Genomic DNA, 18,713 nt, shown 5'->3' with positions numbered 1-18,713 from the left:
CCAGACTCTTTTTTAGAGACTCATAGCCATATAAATTCATTTGTCCTTTCCATTTCCCCCTTACTTTAGGTCAAACAGCATTTTTAACTCCTTTTATTATATGTAGACAGGGATATTCTGCTGGTCCGCATTCAATTTTCATTTCAAAAGTAGAAAAAGTAGTTTTTCCTCCACTGCTAAAATAAAATACCTGTGTAATTAATGTCTTCATGGTAAAAGTGTAAAAGTAAAAAGCAAAGTACTAAAAGTTCATTTAATACATGACACATTGCAATAAAAATGTTTAAAAAGATCTATGAAAATCAAGAGGTAGACTTCAGCATTGTCAAACTCTCTCATGCATTCAAACCAGTCATCCAATACACCGCAGGGTACTTCTTATGTTATTGGCTAGGTTGGTCACTGACCCCTAAAACAATAAAAAATATCTACTACATCTCTGGTCATGCTCCTAAAGAAGATGGGAACTACTTTGCAGTTTCAAACTCCTGCAGCAGCCAATAATGGCTTGGTATAGCCAAATGTACAATGGATATTGTCTTCAGACAGGCACTGTTTCATAGTACCAAAGAGCACTATGCAACAGGCTGATAAAATACTGGAATCTACTTTCCTAGGTTCTCTCTAGGGTCAACGGTGCTGCAGCTCCTGTGAAGAACATATGAAGTGGAGCAATGAATACCAGAATACTGTAAGTAGAACCTAAACACAATTGGTGCTATAGCTTGCTCCCATGGAGAGATAACCTGTATGGTACTGCAACCCTGAAACTTAAAGCTATTAATTGCAGCTCAAGGAGAAACTTAAGCATTGAGTAGTACATCAAATAGTATTTTAAATACTGTACCTATATCCTATTCTAAATATATGTCTGATGATTATGATAATACTTCTAGTAAATCATGCAGAAGGGCACTGAACATGTTAAAAGTCCTGGTCAACTTCATTTTCTAAATAATTAATAAACATGTCTGTGAAATAAAAATTTTAAAAAGCCACTTTGCCCGAAAACAGTGGGGCCAACAGCGCTTTTAATTAAAAAAAACACCAAATCAACTTGGGGGCAATCTCTCACAATCTTTGCTCCACACCAGGTGAAAGATGTGTGTAAGCCCAGAGCCTCAGTAGCTTACAGGTAGCCAGTTAATTAATACCAGGCTCAATTACCAGAAATCCCTGAAGTGCAGACAATCCAGCCACCCTACTACTGGTAGAGAGCCCAAAGTCAGATCCTGAAGAACCCTTCTCCACTCCTGCCTTGAGACTCTTTACCAAAACTACCCAAGCAGGCCAGATCTAAAGGATGAGCCTCTTGTGAACCAAAACATTAAATGGTTCACAGATGAAAGTAGTTTTATTAAGAGAGGAATTAAAAAGGCAGGCTATGCAGTTTCTCAGTTTAAAATCATAGAGGCCAGAGCTCTTACACTGAAACTTCAGCTCTGAAAGAAGAGCTAATTGCTCTTACCCGAAGTTTAAAGCCAGCAGCTGGGAAACGGGCTAATATTTACACAGACTCTAAGTATGCTTTCCTTGTCCTTCACACTCGCTCTGCTGTGTAACAAGAACAAGCTTTGCTTACTAACAGTGGGTCAACTATTAAACACAGGCAAAAATCTTAGATTTACTTAGAAGCCGTACTGTTACCTCAGGAAATAGCAGTTATGCATTATCCAGGGCATCAGAAAACAAACACTGCTATAACAAAAAGAAATGCTCAAGCTAATGCAGCTGCTAAAGCAGCAGCACAAACCCAGGTTTCCCTCCTACCCCTTATTCCAGCACCTGGACCAGTACTTGAAGTTCCACAGGGTACCCAGGGTAAACAAACCAGGGCAGCTAGCTCGGGGTTCTGATAGGTGGTTTGTTAAAAATCCTCAAGTCTATCTGCCAGCAGTGCAGTGGAAAGTCCCTCATGAATTCACCAAGGCACTCATCTGGGGAGGGATGCCCTAACCAGCTTAGCTAATCAGCTAATCAGGTTTTCAAAAGCCTGATGAAAACAGTCAAATAAATTACGAGGAGTTGTTTAATTACAGCCAAACTATAAAAACTTTACTCTGTAGTTCTGATCATTCCCACAGCTATTAAAGCTAAAGGAATGTCCGGCTTGGTGCACTAGTCCTGCGTAAAGTCGGATGCCCAAGAATGCCAGCTGAACCTGATGGAACACACGAGCGCCAGTCAGTGGTCAGCCTGAAATACCTCTTCAAAAGACAACGCTAAGTAGTGTCTATGTCAAAATCAACTGTTTCCTTTAACTCTAGCCCAAATGCCTATTGCTAGAAAAACGGCAAACCAGACTTCCCTTTAAAAACCTTACCTCTTTTAATCTCGTTTAGCTTAACTGAAAAGAGAAATGCCTCTTCTCATTCCTCTCCTCTGCCATAGGAACTGGGATTGAGAATTTATACCTAACCCCGTTGTCTATTGCAGTTTTACTCTGAAATTAACCAACAGTATAAAATAACTAAAAAAAAATATACTGTTTCCCACCAACTTTAGGACAATGCAGCCTTTGCAGGCACCTGACCTTTTCTACTTTTGTGGTCCAGTGCCCTCTTAGTGGGACCATATATTCTCAAAATTCTAATTAAGTTTATTTCTTCCAGAATCAGCATCTTGTTAGCCATGTGAAAACTTCATCCAGCTTCACCCAGGATGCCAGATCTGTCTTCCCCCAACCAAGGTAAAATAGAGTTTCACACCTTGTCAGGTAGGGCCGACTGCCCCTGACCAGCAGGAAGTAGCTACAGAAAAAAGATCATCTCCCTTCAGCACCCCCTTTAAGATTAAAGGTGTAGATTAAAGGTGAAGATGGTCAACCACCACACCAGGGAATCAAGAGTGCCTACAACTGCAAGCAGAGGAATTGCATCCATCATCCATGTGGAATCTAAGCCCCTCTTGATCTAGAGGTGGAGAGGACATCACCATCCCAGGGCCCACAGAATGGAGGAATAAAATATGAACTAGAGTGGACTTACTGATATTCTACTATAAAATTATTGTGACAAGGAATAGAAGAAATTTTAGCATTGAGGTGGAGAAAGTGGCCACAGTAGTTGCTGAGGGCAGGGAGAGGGTAGAAGAGATGTGATGTGTGGGAATTTTTGGGATTTTGAGTTGCCTGAATGATATTGCAGGGTCAGATGCTGGATCTTATATATCCTGCCATAACCCATTGAATGTATTGGGGAAGAGTGCGAACTACAGGGTAAATGATTATCTGTGTAGTGCAGCAGTGCCCCAAAATGTGTTCACCAAGTGCAATGAGTGTGCCATAATGATGAGGGAGGTTGCTGGTGTGGGAGGAGTAGGGTGGGAGGTGGGGGGTATACAGGAACCTCTTATATTTTTTAGTGTAACATTTTTTTGTGTGATGTATATATCTTCAAAAAATACAATTTACAAAAATAATGTGGTGGGGGTGGGGAGTGGGTTATATGGGAACCTCTTATGTTTCTTGTTTTTTATGGTTTTTTTTTTAAGATTTTTATTTATTTATTTATTTCTCTCCCCTCCCCCCCACCCCAGTTGTCTGTTCTCTGTGTCTATTTGCTGCATCTTCTTTGTCCACTTCTGTTGTCAGCGGCACAGAAATCTGTGTTTCTTTTTGTGGCGTCATCTTGTGTCAGCTCTCCGTGTGTGCAGCACCATTCCTGGGCAGGCTGCACTTTCTTTCACGCTGGGCAGCTCTCCTTACAGGGTGCACTCCTTGCGTGTGGGGCTCCCTTACGTGGGGGACACCCTGCGTGTCACGGCACTCCTTGCGGGCATCAGCACTGCACATGGGCCAGTTCCACAAATGTAACATTCCTTGTGATCTATTAACTTTAACAAAAAGAACTTTAAAAAAAAGACTAAAGGTGTAAACCCTCTAAAGGTAAAATAGGACAGGCTAGTAAGATAGGAAATTGGTAGACAGATCTGGAACCTAGCAAAAAGTCTCCCCAAGATTCCACCACTCAGTAAAAGACTTCCTTCAAAAGCCAAGAGCAGCCCTGGATGTTCCCAGAGACTTTATCGTTAAGCCCTCCTGAAAAAATTAATAGTTAAAATGAGCAGTCAAGATGGTGAACAGCTGAAGCTCCTCCCATGCGCTCATCATACTTCCCTGCTTCCTCCCCCAATAATAACTAGAGTATGCACTTTAATAAATAATGCAGTAAGAACACAGACATCGACCCACCCATAACTCCGAAAATAGTGATGCCAAAGCTTAGCAAACTTCAGCAAGGCATCAAAGGGGGAATATAATACAGCCTGTGCATGAATTCAAACTTATCTAATTCTGTACCCAAGTGTGCCTAGTCTTTAGAAAGCCAATTAAGTGATATAGGCCCTATAGGCTTTGAGTATTCAGAAAGGATGTGGACTGACTGTGTATTCAAAGTTACATCCAGACAGAATGTGGGCATGTGGGTGATATGTTAATTCAAGCTTACCTGGAATGTGGGCATTTATATTAATTCAAGCTTACCTGGAATGTGGGTGATATGTTAATTCAAGCTTACGTGGAATGTGGGCAATATGCTAATTCAAGTTTAGCTGGTATTCAAACAATTCCCTAAACCCTAAAAAAAAAAAAACTAACAAAGAAATTCTTCTTGGCCCCTAAACCTCTCCTGGCTCCACCACGTGTTTCTCTTGTATAAAAATAACCTAAAGCTACTACTCTGGGCTTGGCTTTTTGGATAGGAGTCTGCCGGGCCTAGCCAGTCATAATATATCTTCCTTCTCAGAGATTCCTGAGTCCTAGCCTTCAATACGCTATCACTGAATCCTCTCTGCTTCTACTACACTAGCACTCCCTAACAAGTGACCTGCATGCAAGAATCTCAGAGTCTTTTTAGCAGGAAATCCAAGCTATGACAGCTTTATTCTGACATACACAGGTAGTCTTAGAATACTACCAACACTATTTCTAACAATATGAGAGTGATTGAAAGGTGAAACATTTTCTTGCCTGTTTTTTGTTTATTATTATTATTATTATTATGGAACTAATGAAAGTGCTCTAATAATGATTGAGGTAATAAATGTTCAACTATGTGATTATACCAAATACCATTGATTGTACACTTTGGGTTAATTGTATGCTTTATTAATAATGTATCTATAAAATTGATTTGCTAAAAAATCAATTTTTAATTATTTGTTTATATTATTTTTATTTGTTGTACCATTCTTTTTGCTCTTAGGTTGTATCAGATTAGGGAGGTACTGTCTAATTACTGTTTTAAAATCCCTTGAAATAGATTCTCTCTGTAAGGTTATGCTACTAAATATGAGGTAAGTTCATTTATTTTATTTAACTTTAAAAAATTTTTAAAGTTTAAATTGGTCTTTTAATTATGCAAAATATTTATATGATAACAAAGTCAAACACAGAAAATGAGGTTTATTTTGAGAATTCTACCTTCAATCCTTTTTCCTCATGGGTGACTATTTTTCATTTTTAAAGTTTTTGGTTTACTCTTCCATTGTGTTTTTAATACAAGCAAATATGTATATAGACTGGATGTAGGTGTGCTTGTAGACGGAGGTATAGGTGGAGGTAGAGATGTAGAGGTAGATACAGTATACCCCCCTGATGGTCTGAAACTGTGTGTATGCCAGAAAATCATGTTCATAAAATCCATTCCTGTGCATGTAAACCTATTGTAAGCAGGATTAGGTTTCTTCAGTTAAGGTGTGGCCCAGGATAGGTCTTTTATTTTGTTTTGTTTTTAAATATTTATTTTTCCAACATTCCCCTCCCACATTGTTTGGGTTCACTTTCTGCTCTCTGTGTCTGTTTGTTATGTGCTCATTCTCTTTTTAGGAGGTACCAGGAACCAAAACCTGGGACCTCCCATGTGGGAGGGAAGTGTCCAATGACTTGAACCACATCTACTCACCGAGGGTGGGTCTTAATCCTCTTACAAGAGTCCTTTATAAGAGAATGAAATTCAGGGGAAAAAAGGAGAAAGTCACAGACAGCATAAGCTGAAAGCAATGAAACCTGGAAGAGAAGGGAGAGACCAGGGGACATCACATGTGCCTTGTCATGTGACAGACGAGTCCAGGCTCACCAGCAGGTTTTTAGGGAGAAAGCACTGTCTGATGATGTCTTGATTTGGATATTTTCATGGCCTCAGAACTTGTAAGCTAGTAAATCCCCATTGTAAAAAGCCAGCCCATTTCTGGTATATTGCTTTCAGCAGCCTAGCTGACAAAAACACCCCCTTGTTTTCCTAGATGAATGGTAGCATAATAGACAAATTTTCCTTTTTCTTTCATTTTTCATTTTAAAAGTAGGAAATCATTCCACTAAGGTATACAGAGAAATTCATCATTCTTTCTTTTTCTTTTTTAGCTGCATAGTACTTCATTGTTTGGATGTTACACAGTTTATTCAATCATCATCCTGTTGCTAGGTATTTGGATTGTTTCCAATCTCTTATTCATGCAGTTAGTGCTACTATGACCGGCCATGTATGTAGATTTAAAAGAGGGATTGCTGTGTCAAAGCTGTGTATATTTTTTCTAGAAACTGACAAATTCTATAGGGTTGTATAATTTTGAATTCCCACCAGAGATATATGAGACAGCCTTTTTCCCCAGCCATGCCAAGAATATGATGTCAAACTTAAAGCTAATCAGTAAAAAAAAAAGCATTATACTCTAGTTTGATTTTGCTTTTTTCTCTTATGAGAGAGGTCTTTTCCTATGTTTAAGTTTCAATTGTATGATTGGATCTGACCTGAGCACCATGTTCCTATTCTAGCCAGCAAGATGGAAAGAAGAGAATTATTTTTAAGACTATGACACACAAGTCCCATACTTAATTTACTTTCATTTTCCATTAGTTTCAAGAGAAGCTAGGAAATGAAATTTCCAGTTGGATGATCATGAGTCCCATTAAAACTTTGAACAGGCTTGAGTATTCTATTACCAAGAGGAATGGATACTCAGTGACAGCAGTTTCTCCACACCATCTAATTTTAAGAAAATACCCTGCCATTAACATGACCCAACGAGGCCCTACATGATATGGCTCCATGTTACTTCTCTGTCCTCATCTTCTTTTCCCCCGTCCCCTTTACTAGCCTCCTTTCTGTTTCTACAAAATCAAAGCATCTTCTCTTAACAGTTTATTTGCTCCTTTCTGGGCTTGGAGCATTCTTTTCCTAGAATCCACAGCTCTCTCATTTACTCAGGTTTCTGCTCAAAAGTGAGGCCTTCCTTGAACACGAAAGCTAATTAACAGTCCCTCACTTCCCGCTTTACTGTTTCCTTTTTCCTCAGAACCTATCATAATGTGACATATGACTGTTCAGTTTCTCATATTCCCTCCCCCAACTAATAATGAATCCTTTATAATCCTTATAATGTGCCAGGCACCAATCTAAGTCTTTGTACTTTTATGTATTTAAACATAAACTATTGCAGTATAGCATCAACAATTGCCATGGTATTGCTGCATAACAAACCTCACTGAAACTATATAGTTTAAAATAATAATAATTTCTCTTTTTCATGCATCCTTCAGTTAACTCAGGATAGCCTGGTCTGGACTATATTTAGCTGGATTTGCCTTTCAGCTGCATGTTGATCTCAGGGCTGTCATTATGAAGGCTTTCTAGGAGTCTGTGTTAATTCAAAATACTGATCATGTAATTAGAAATGCTTGCCAGAGACAAAAAGAAAACTTGTTGAAACCCTGAATCTTTCTGGAAACATCCCTTTATTAATAATTACATGGATTGTTGAGGGTGACACTCTTTAAGTAACTACTAGAGGAATGGTGGAGGTTGAAGTCTTTTTATTTTGAAATGAACAATCAACAAATACTTTAAAAAGGTCCCACCTCCCCCCTCAAAATCCTGGCTACTTCAGTAGTCAAAATTTCCTTAATAGACTCAACAAAGGCCATTAATGGATCATACTTAAATAACGTTTCAGAATCACGAAGACAGTTTGTAATCTGAGCCTTTTCTCCCGTGACCAATACTCTTGGATTGAAAGATAATTAGCCCTATTTTCAGAGCACTCTGGAGTTCGTAAAGAGCGTTACGCATTCTCTTACTGGGTGTACTGACAGTCCAGCAAGTGGCAGGGTGAGGACCGGAATCTGGGTTTCGGATTCCTAGATCTCTCCTCAGCTAGCAAAGTTGCAGGGTTTGCTCTTTTCTGGTAGTCTTCGGACCACATTCAGCAAGATGGACAACAGCTCAGCTTGGGGCCGGTATGCCGGTCCCACCACCTCATCATTACTTAGCCACTGTGGACTTCGTGCCCTTGCTCATAAAATGAAGACTGACTGAAGGCAGCCCGGCCTTCCTAGGGATGGCGTGGCCTGATCCAGGTGGAGGACTTAGCTCAGAGGTCGGCACTGCCTACACCAATACGGGCTGCTAGTCTCCCCCCGCGGGAGCCTCACGAAGGCGTCCAGCCCGCGAAGGAGCCGGCAGCGAGCCCGCCGAGTGGCTCAGACTGGCCGAGGGCACCTCTTCCCGGGTCGCGACTTAGTTCGCAGAGCCCAAGGCCGCTCGGCTTCGCGGCGGTCTCGGGGCAGGTGGGCGGCGGCCGCCGGGCGCGCTCCGCCCCCAGCGGGCCCGGGGCGGGGACGCCGTCCCCCGGGAAACGGGACGCGCCGCTGGTCCCGGACCTGACCGCGGCCCTCGGGCTCGTCCTTGGCGCCAGACGCGCGGCCCCAGCAAGCAGCAGGTGGGGGCGAGGGCCCGCGCACGCCGCTTTCGCGGGGAGGAGTGTGGGGCCTCCCCGGGCCCGCGTGCAAACGCGCGTCCTCGCCCACCCCGAGCGGGCCAGGGGCGCGCGCGAGCAGCCGGCCGGGCCCGCGTCCCCTCGGGCGTGCCCGATGGCAGCCCGGGAAGCGGCCGCCGAGCCGCGGGGCCTCCGGGAAGCCGCGATCCTTCGTCTGACCTCGGGCGCCGGCCGGGAGGCGGCGGGCGCCCGGGAGCTCGAGGAAGAGGAGGAGGAGGAGGAGGAAGAGGAGGCGGCCAGGAAAGCGCGGAGTTTCGCCCAAGACCCGCGGGTACTCTTCCTCGGCGACCGCCTGGCGCAGATGCTGGCGCTCCCGGCGCAGACCTGGAGCCGGTATCTGGAGAGCGAAGGCAACAGGCAGATCCTCGGGGAGTTTCTGGAGAGCGCCAGCCCCGCCTGCCTCCTGTTCCGCGTCGCCGCCGCGGGGCGACTGGTGGCCACCCGGGAGGTAAGACGCGGCCGCGCAGCCCGCCCGGCACGGCGGACGCCCGGGCGCGGAGAGACCAGTCGCCTCCTGCGGGTCCCGCGGGGCGCTCCCCGGGCGCTTCACGAAACTTCGCCTGAAGTCCCTGCCCCGGGGTCCGCCCAGCCACACGCACGCTCCCCCCGTGCTCTGCGGTGAGCAGCGGTGGGCTAGGTTTCCAGAAGATGAACCTTTGTTATGCGGCCGAAAATCTTCCGCCCAGTCGACTAGACCCACGTAACACAAGAAAAGCAGCGCTTACTCACTTTCCTGGGCTTTAGGCTTAAGGTGTTTTCTCTATCATTACTCCCGTTCCAGTTGTTTTGGGGTTTGTACTTAAGGGATCTCCTTTTCAGTTGGACCACTTTAGAGCCAAATCTTTAAACATGTGGTGTCTGGCAGAGTCCCATGAACTTGTCAAGTATTCAGTCTGACTGCCTGGCGACCACACTTCATCGCAGGGAATCACAGGATGCTTAAAAAAGGAATACCCAGGCAGCCTGCAAACTCATGGTATTTGCCAACGCTTTGGGGGAGCTATGGTTTCCTTCCTTTCTTCTTTGCTCCTTTTCTTTCTTTCTTTTCCTTATGTTTTTTGGAATTTAACTCGCCAGCCCCCTCGAAGGTTAAAATATCAACTACAAGTACAATATTTGTATTTTGCTTTAAAAAAAAGTTTTAGAGAGGAATTTACAATCTTTAGGTAGTAAAGTGCCTCAGTGGAGAAAAGTGATATCATTATCACTAGAGGTGGTTATTATGATAGCTGGGAAATGGGATTCTAGAGAAGAAAGACTGTAAGAGGAGTTGGACACTTCAAGTTGGGGAGTTGTTTGTTGTTGTTTTTTAGTATAGGACTTAAGGGTTTGTGAAGTTTAGAATTGTTTGTTTTGCTACTCACTAATTGTAACTTATTTTAAAAGTTTGTTATCAGAGCAGATAAAGTGATAGAATGCCTAACTCTAGTATTACCTAAGATAAATGGTCGCTATCTCTAAAGAAATGTCTCAGTAATTGTAGAAATGTTCGAATATTTTGGTTAAGCATTTCTACCCTTTGGCTTCAGGATTGAAATACAAATCATTATCTTGTGCCTTGTATTTACCTTAATGTGGCTTATTTTCAAACAAGAAAAGCAAGGAAAAAATATTAAAAAAAAGAATAACCTTTACTAAGATTGTAACTTTATACATGTTCCTTATATTTGCTTTTAAGGCTGAGATTTTATGGTGTATAATGATCTGGTGTAATTGAAATGCCTTTTAAAGGTGGCATTTTCACACCAATAATGCTGTGAAATTAGCATTATAAAAGAACAAAGAAAACCTTATTTGTCAAGGTAGGAAGGATGCCAGGTTTTGTGGTTTGTTTCCCCCCCCACCCCCCATCTAACAGTCCATCTGCTAGTTGGATACAGAATATCATGTTTTTTAACATGGAAACTATAGTGAATTTGAAGAAGTAATTATCTTGCTCTTGTTGCAGATTGCAGGAGATGCAGAACATAAACTTGTTTATATTGCCAAGAAGATAACGGAAAGCACTGGAGTGAATGAATCCTCTCAAACTGTTTTGTTTGGAGAGTTACCTACATCATCTCTTGTCTATGTCACTACTTTCCTGGATGAGGTACTAGTCTGTCTTTAATGTTTGAATCTTTCTTTTCTCTCCATGGAGCTTGGAATTATTGGGGAACAACTTTGGCTAGTGAAAATAAGATAATATAGAAGCCAGTTATCTCTTTAGCCAGGTGGATGGGGAGTGATAGCATTTAGACTGTTTTCCTGAACTGAGCTGCTACTTCCTGACATTAGTATATTCAATAGGTAGGTAGTAGTTAGGAGGATAGTCTTTCTATTAAAATAACGGAAGTAAAATAACAAACCGAATGAATTCAGTAGGCACTTGTAGTTAGCTGTAGGTTTTAAACTTCAGGTTCAGAGAAGATTACACTTTGGAAAGGGGCATTATCAGTTTTTCAGATTCCTGTTAGTTTCTGAGTATCACTCATGTGTCAAATAGGGAAAGGTGATGGAAAGGAGGTGATAGAAATGGTTGTCATTAAATTCCTTTTTCTCCCCTTAAATCAGAGAAGTGCTCTTTAAGCCATTGTTACTTGTACTTTAATGTGTTTTATCACCCTGGGGGGGTTTTGGTAAAGCCAGACTGATTAGGTAGGTCTGTGGTGGGGTCTTCGATTCTGCTTTTCTAACAAGCTCCCTGATGCTGCTGCTGCTTGTTCCTGGACCAGCTTTGAGGAACAATGTACTAAATGACCAAGTTCCTTAGAACTAGAGTAGAGGTTCTCAAACTTTGCTGAATGTTGGAATCACCTGGGATGAACTTTCTTCCATACCAATGCCCTGGTCACAGCTTACACGGATTCAGTCAGAATGTCTGGGCGCCAGGCATCGGCAGCTTTTAAATTGCCCCAGGTGATTCCAGTAAAGTTTGGGAACCGCAGGCCTAGATCATCTTTCTATGAGGTTAATTCATAAGATTCCATTTCTAAGTTAAACCTTGGTAATCAATGCAGTCCTGCCAAGGATAGTATTTAAAGCAGAGATAATCACAGACATTCATTACTAATGATTTATTAATCCCCTTTCCCCACACTTGGTTTGTTTTTTTTTTAAACTTCTTGAGTCTCTTGCTGTCTGGCTTTTTTATTTCTCCCCTCCGCCTTGTTGTTTGTGCTCACTGTCTTCCCTTTGTGTCCATTTGCTATGTGCTCTTCTGTGTCTGCTTGTCTTCTCTTTAGGCAACATTGGGAACCGATCCTGGGACCTTCCGGAGTGGGAGAGAGGCGATCATTCTCTCAAGCCACCTCAGCTCCCTGGTCTGCTGTGTCCCTTATTGTCTCTCTTCTGTGTCTCTTTTTGTTGCATCACCTTGCTGCACTAGCTCTCCATGTGGGCCAGCACTATGTATGAGCCTGTACTCCTGCACAGGCCTGCATTCCACGTGGGTCAAGATTCCATGTGGGCCAGCTCCCCACTTAGGGCAGCTTGCTGTGAGGGCCAGCTTGCCTCTACCAGGAGGCTCTGGGATTTGAACCCTGGACCTCCCATATGGTAGATGGGAACCCAGTCACTTGAGCCACATTTGCTTCCCTTTTGCTGGCTTCTTAAAAGCAAGTATTTTCTTGCTTTCTTTGGGCTAGTCAGAGTCTCACACCTCCAACTTCAGTAACCTACCTGGGTTTCTCTCCCCTCCCATTGAATTTACTTGTGTTCAGTTGATTTCAGTGAGACCCCAGAGTTTCATATCTTTAGCAATTGGAATCATTTTTGGTATGAAGCAGGTGCTCAAGAAATTTCTACTGAATTGAATCTGATGAAAGATTTCACATAAAATGTGAATGACTTAAAGTCATTATTTATCTAGACTGCCATTACATGGAACATGGAAGGGCAAAGCTACAAAACATTTTTAATGTCTTCTGATCTTTCTGTAAGTTTATCTCAATACCAGGATCTGCATCTCACTTGGAAAAAGGTTTAAATGAAGGAGTGTAAACTGTTAATGAGTATATCTACAGAAGGTATAAGACCTCTAGACACTGGAGAGTGGAAGTGATTTGGAAGATTCTTGTTTAACTATGTCTGAAGAACTTTGGCCAGTGAAAACTGTTATAGGTCATATCACTTGGGTGTACTCATGGACATGAATGAGGTTCTAAACACCCTGTAGAATTTTTTAACAAATCAATTTTATTGACATATTGATAAAGCATAAATCAATCCAAAGTGTACAATCAATGGCACATGGCACAATCACATAGTTATACATTCATCACCCCATCACCATTAGAGCATTTTCATTTTTCCAATAATAATAAAATATAGACAAACCCTATTACCTCTCCATCTCTCTCTGCTTCCCTTGCCATACATAGCTGCTATTTTTTTTTGTCTCTCTAGTTTATTTGTATTTATACTTTGTAAAAATAGTCTTACATGCAGTATTACCCATATTCATATTTCATATGAGGTTTCACTGTTATACAATCCCATATTACATTTTTAGCTTTCCTTCTAGTAATATACATATCCTTAGACTTTCCCTTTCAAAAAACTGTCATACCCACATAATAGCTCTACTCATTACAAACACTATGATGTGCTTTCACCATTTCTGTTCATTTCTAAAGATTTACAAACAACTTTTTTTTTTTTTTTTTTTTTTTTTTACCAATCCTGTACATATTAATCCTCAGTATTCCATTCTCTACCTTCCTTCTATTTTCTGGTGATTTATATTCTAGTTATTAACTCCATGAATTTACACAATATATTCAGTTCATAATAGCGCAATCACACAGTATTTTTCCTTTGTGTCTTGCTTGCTTCACTCAACATTGTGTCCTCCAGGTTCATCCATGTTGTCATGCTTCACAACTTCATTACTTACCACTTCATGATTTTCCATTGCGTATATACACCACAATTTGTTTATCCTTTCATCAGTTGATGGACACCTGGGTTGTTTCCATCTTTTGGCAGTTGTGAATAACGCTGCTATAAGCGTCAGTGTGCAGATGTCTGTTCATGTCACTGCTTTCAGTTCTTCTAGGTATATACCTAGTAGTGGTATTGCTGGGTCACATGACAAGTCTGTATTTAACTTCCTTAGGAACTGCCAAACAGTCCTCCACAGTGGCTGTACCATTCTGCATTCTCACCAACAGTAAAGGAATGTTTCTGTCTCTCCACATCCTTTCCAACACCTGTAGTTTTCCAACTTTTTAATAGTGGGCATTCTAATAGGTGTGAAATGATATCTCATTGTGGTTTTGATTTACATTTTCCTAATTGGTAGTGATGCTGAACTTTTTTTTGTGTGTGTTTCACCATTTGTATTTCCTCTTTGAATAAATGTCTATCTAAGTATTTTGCCCATTTTTAAATTGGATACTTTGTCTTTTTATTGTTGAGTTGTAGGATCTCTCTTTTATAGCATGGATATTAAACCCTTATCAGACATGTGATTTCTTTTTTTTTTTTTTTTTTAATTTTTTTATTTTTTATTGACTTTGTAATAATATTACATTAAAAATATATATGTGAGGTCCCATTCAACCCCACCCCCCCTCTCCCCCCCCCCAATAACACTCGTTCCCATCATCATGACACATCCATTGGATTTGGTAAGTACATCTTTGGGCACCTCTGCACCTCATATACATTGGTTCACATCATGGCCCATACTCTCCTCTATTCCATCATGTAGGCCCTGTGAGGATTTACAATGTCCGGTGATTACCTCTGAAGCACCATCCAGGGCAGCTCCATGTCCCGAAGACGCCTCCACCTCTCATCTCTTCCTGCCTTTCCCCATACCCTTTGTCCATTATGTCCACTTTTCCCAATCCAATGCCACCTCTTCTATGTGGACACTGGATTGGTTGTGTCCATTGCACCTTTATGTCAAGAGGAGGCTCAGATTCCACCTGGATGCTGGATGCAATCCTCCCATTTTCAGTTGTAATCACTCTAGGCTCCATGGTGTGGTGGTTGTCCTTCTTCACCTCCATCTTAGCTGAGTGTGGTAAGTCCAATAAATCAGATTGTAGGTGCTGGAGTCTGTTGAGGCTCAGGATCTGGCTATCACATTGTCAGTCCAGAGATTCAAATCCCCTAAATATATCTTAAACCCCAACATTAACTGCACCTCCAGCACATTAGCATGAAAGTCTTATGAAGGGAGATCCCATCTGAGTCCAGATTCATCACACATAAACACCATTTCCAAAGAGGGGCCATCTGCCCTGGTAGTTAACCCCATCGGCCATGACCATAACTCCCATGGGTCTCTTTAGCCCTCAAAGGAACTAATATCTGGGGGTTGTATCTGCTTTATCTGTCTCTCTGACTCTGCTCAGTTGTGCATGAGGGCAAACCTTCTGCCAGCCTCCAGACTCTTTTTTAGAAACTCGTAGCCATATAAACTCATTTCTCCTTTCCATTTCCCCCTTACTTTAGGTCAAACAGCATTTTAAAGTCATGGTATTTTATGTAGACATGGATATTCTGCTGATCCGCATTGAACCTTCCGTATAAGGTCATTTTCCAGTTGCATCATCAGTTGGTAGTTGATAGTGGTCCCTCGTTGCCAGGGAGGCTCATCCCCGGGTGTCATGTCCCACGCTGGGGGGAAGGCATTGCATTTACATGCTGAGTTTGGCTTCGAGACTGGCCACATTTGAGTAACATGAAGGCTGACAGAAGGAAATTCCCAGGCACAAAGTTGCTCTAGGCCTTGTTATTATTTTGGGTTTATCAGCTCACAAGCATAGTCATTAGTATCAGGGGCTCACTGTTGAACCCTCACTCCCTCCCGGTCCCCACCACTGTACCTGGGAGACTGTCGCTGCTCCCCTAGGGACCACGACAGAGCACCACTGGCCAGGAACCCAGTACCCCCCCTACTGTGGTTTTTAATTGTTGCCACTATGAGTATATCCAAACATTACCATGCACCCTGGACATATGTTCTGTACAGCTCCCTGTCAGTCATATATCACCTGTCATTGGTATCCCATACCAGTATCCCTCCATTGCCATTGTTGAAACACTCTGTGATCCAGAACTCCCCGAAATTTGAAGCCCAATATAAAGACATGTGATTTCAAATATTTTCTCCCATTGAGTTGCCTGCCTTTTGAAACCTTTGGCAAAGTCCCTTGAAGTGCAGAAGTGTTTAATTTTGAGGAGGTCCTATTTTTTTTTTCCTCGTTTGTTGCTAATGCTTTGGGTGTAAGGCTTAAGAAACTATCACCTACCACAAGATCTTGAAGATGTTTTCCTACATTTTCTTCTAGGAATTTTATGGTTACCTCTTCTATATTTAAACTGGTAAGAACAGACAGTACACTTGATCTTAGTCAAAAGGCTGAGAAGCAATACCTCTTTTATGTTTAAGACCTTGATCCATTTTGAGTTAATTTTTGTATAAGGTGTGAGATAAGGGTCCTCTTTCTTTCTTTTGGATATGGTTATCCAATTCTCCCAGCATCATTTGTTGAATAGACTGTTCTGGCCCAACTGGGTAGGCTTGATAGCCTTGTCTTGACTGTAGATGTGAAGGTCTTTACCTAACTTCTTGACTTGGTTCTCTTGGTCAATCTGTCTTTGTGCCAGAACCATGCTGTTTTTACCACTGTGGCTAAGTAATATGCTTTAATATCAGGAAGTGAGAATCCTCCAACTTTGTTCTTTTATAAGGCGTTTTTTGCTCTTTATGGCCCCTTACCCTTCCAAATAAATTTGATAATTGGTTTTTCCATTTCTGCAAAATAGGCTGTTGGGATTTGTATTGGAATTGAGTTGAATATGTAAATCAGTTTGGGTAGAATGAACATCTTAATGATATTTACTCTTCCAGTCCATGAACATGGAATGTCCTTTGGTTTCTTTTAGTAATATTTTGTAGTTTTCTGAATACAGGTCCTTTATGTCCTTGGTTAAGTATATTACTAAAATTTTATTCTTTTACTCACTATTATAAATGGATTTTTTTCCCTGATTTCCTCAGATTGCTTTTCAGTAGTTATAGGAACACTATTGATTTTTGTGTAGTGACCTCATATCCCACCACTTTGTTGAACTCGTCTATTCTAGTAACTTTCTTGTGGCTTTTTCAGGATCTTCTAGATATAGGATCATATTATCAGAGAACAGTGCAAGTTTTACTTCTTCCATCTTATTTACATGCCTTTTATTTCTTTAACTAGCCTAATTGCTTTAGCTAAAACTTCTAGGGCAATATTGAACAACAGTGGTGACAGGGTGCATCCTTTTCTCGTTCCTGATCTCAGTGGGAAAGCTTTCAGTCTTTTACTGTTGAGTATAATGCTAGCTGTATGTTTTTCATATATGCACTTTATTATGTTGAGAAAGCTTCCTTTTATTCATATCTTTTGGAATGTTTTTTGTTAAGTATCTGTATTTTGTCAAACGCCTTTTCTGCATCAATCGTGAGGATCGTGTCATTTTTCTTCTTCAATTATTAATGTGGTTTATTACACTAATTGCTTTTCTTGTGTTGAACCACCCATGCATACCTGGAATAAAACCCTCTTGATGATGGGTTATAAATCTTTTAATGTGCTTTTGGATTCAGTTTGCCTGTATTTTGTTGAGATTTTTTCCATCTATATTCATTAGAGATATTTACCTTCATTGGCAAACCTTTCCATGGAGGTGTTTCTTTCATCCTCTGCTTTCCTGTATTTCTGGTATAGTCTGGGCTGAGATTCAAAGTGGGCTGTGCTGGCTGAATTCACTGAAGAGAAACCATCCAATACCCCCTACTTCTTCCCTTGTAACAGCTGACAGGAAGATATCTGTTCCCCTCTGTCAGCTGCAGTGAGCCAGGGGTTTGGCCCCAACTTAATGTCTTGAGAGTGGGGGAGGAGCACCCTTCCTGGCTGCTGTGGGGGTTTTGTAACTCAACGTGTATTGTTTCAGACTTTTTGTCTATCTGTAACTCAACGTGTATCGTTTCAGACTTTTTGTCTATCTGCCCCTCACCCTCCTGGTAGTTGCACAGCCCTGTCCTGGTCTGCTAACCCCCAAAGCAGTTCTGTTGCACACCTTTGGCCTTTTTTCCACTGTTTTTGTGAGAGAGTTGAGACCTGCCTGCCTACTCCAATGCTGTCTTCCTGGAACTCCCACGGGCAGTAGAGTTTTAGGTTAAAACTTTCCAAAGCTTGTCTTTGCTCAGTATACACCAAAGTTAGCATGATTGGCTGATTAACAGTGGTTTACAATTATGTTCTAAAGCACTCCCAAGCTTCTCTCTTCAGCCTGGATCTCTCCGAAACTCCAGGTAACAGGCATGAGCTTCTGATTTGCTTCCACAACCTGTGTTACCTGTGGTGTGCCCATGATGTGAATTCCAGTCTTCAAGTTGCTCAAGCCAGAAACCCTCAGATTCATCCTCGACTCCTTTTCTTGCACGTCTCGTTTTGTCAAGAAATCATACAAGTGTTAGGAATCAGTTACCCTCTCACCTCCACTGCTTCCACCCTGGTCTAAATTACTATTCTCTCTCACCTGGGTTAAGGGCAGTCACCTCTTTTTAGGTCCCCCTGTTTCTGTCATGGCTCCCATCTTGTGAAACACAGTACCTAGAGTGATTGTCATTGAAACTTAAGTCAGAACCTGTCTCTTCTCTGCTCAGTGCATTGCCTTCCCTGATACTCAGAAAATAAGGGTCAGAATGCTTACAGTGGTCTCTACTTTGCTGTGTGGCTCACTGTGGATCAGCATCATTGACATGATCTGGGAAATGCTAGAACCACAGAAGTTCAAGCAGAGCTGTTGAATCAGACGCCCCAGGTGTTCTTTTGCTTGCTAAAGGCTGAGAAGCACTAGACTAAAATCTCTGTGACCTGACTTCTCTAAACTTATTTCTTACTACTTTCTCACTTAGCTTCCTTTTCCTTAACCACCTCAGACACACTCTAGCCCCA

At 41.8% G+C, this 18,713-nt stretch overlaps 1 protein-coding gene across 1 annotated transcript in view; it reads left to right on the top strand.

The window, feature by feature from the left end:
• Positions 1 to 8,828: 8,828 nt before the first annotated feature.
• Positions 8,829 to 18,713, top strand: part of DNAH11 (dynein axonemal heavy chain 11) — a 372,691-nt gene continuing 362,806 nt past the window's right edge. The window contains exons 1-2 of the mRNA XM_071215123.1: positions 8,829 to 9,220; positions 10,721 to 10,864. Coding sequence (XP_071071224.1) covers positions 8,867 to 9,220; positions 10,721 to 10,864 — 498 coding nt within the window. The 5' untranslated portion in view covers positions 8,829 to 8,866. The remainder of the gene's footprint in view (positions 9,221 to 10,720; positions 10,865 to 18,713) is intronic.

The sequence above is a fragment of the Dasypus novemcinctus genome, chromosome 5 (genome assembly GCF_030445035.2).
Source record: "Dasypus novemcinctus isolate mDasNov1 chromosome 5, mDasNov1.1.hap2, whole genome shotgun sequence".
In the NCBI taxonomy this organism is placed as follows: domain Eukaryota; kingdom Metazoa; phylum Chordata; class Mammalia; order Cingulata; family Dasypodidae; genus Dasypus; species Dasypus novemcinctus.
This window is presented reverse-complemented; position numbering and strand designations above follow the sequence as displayed.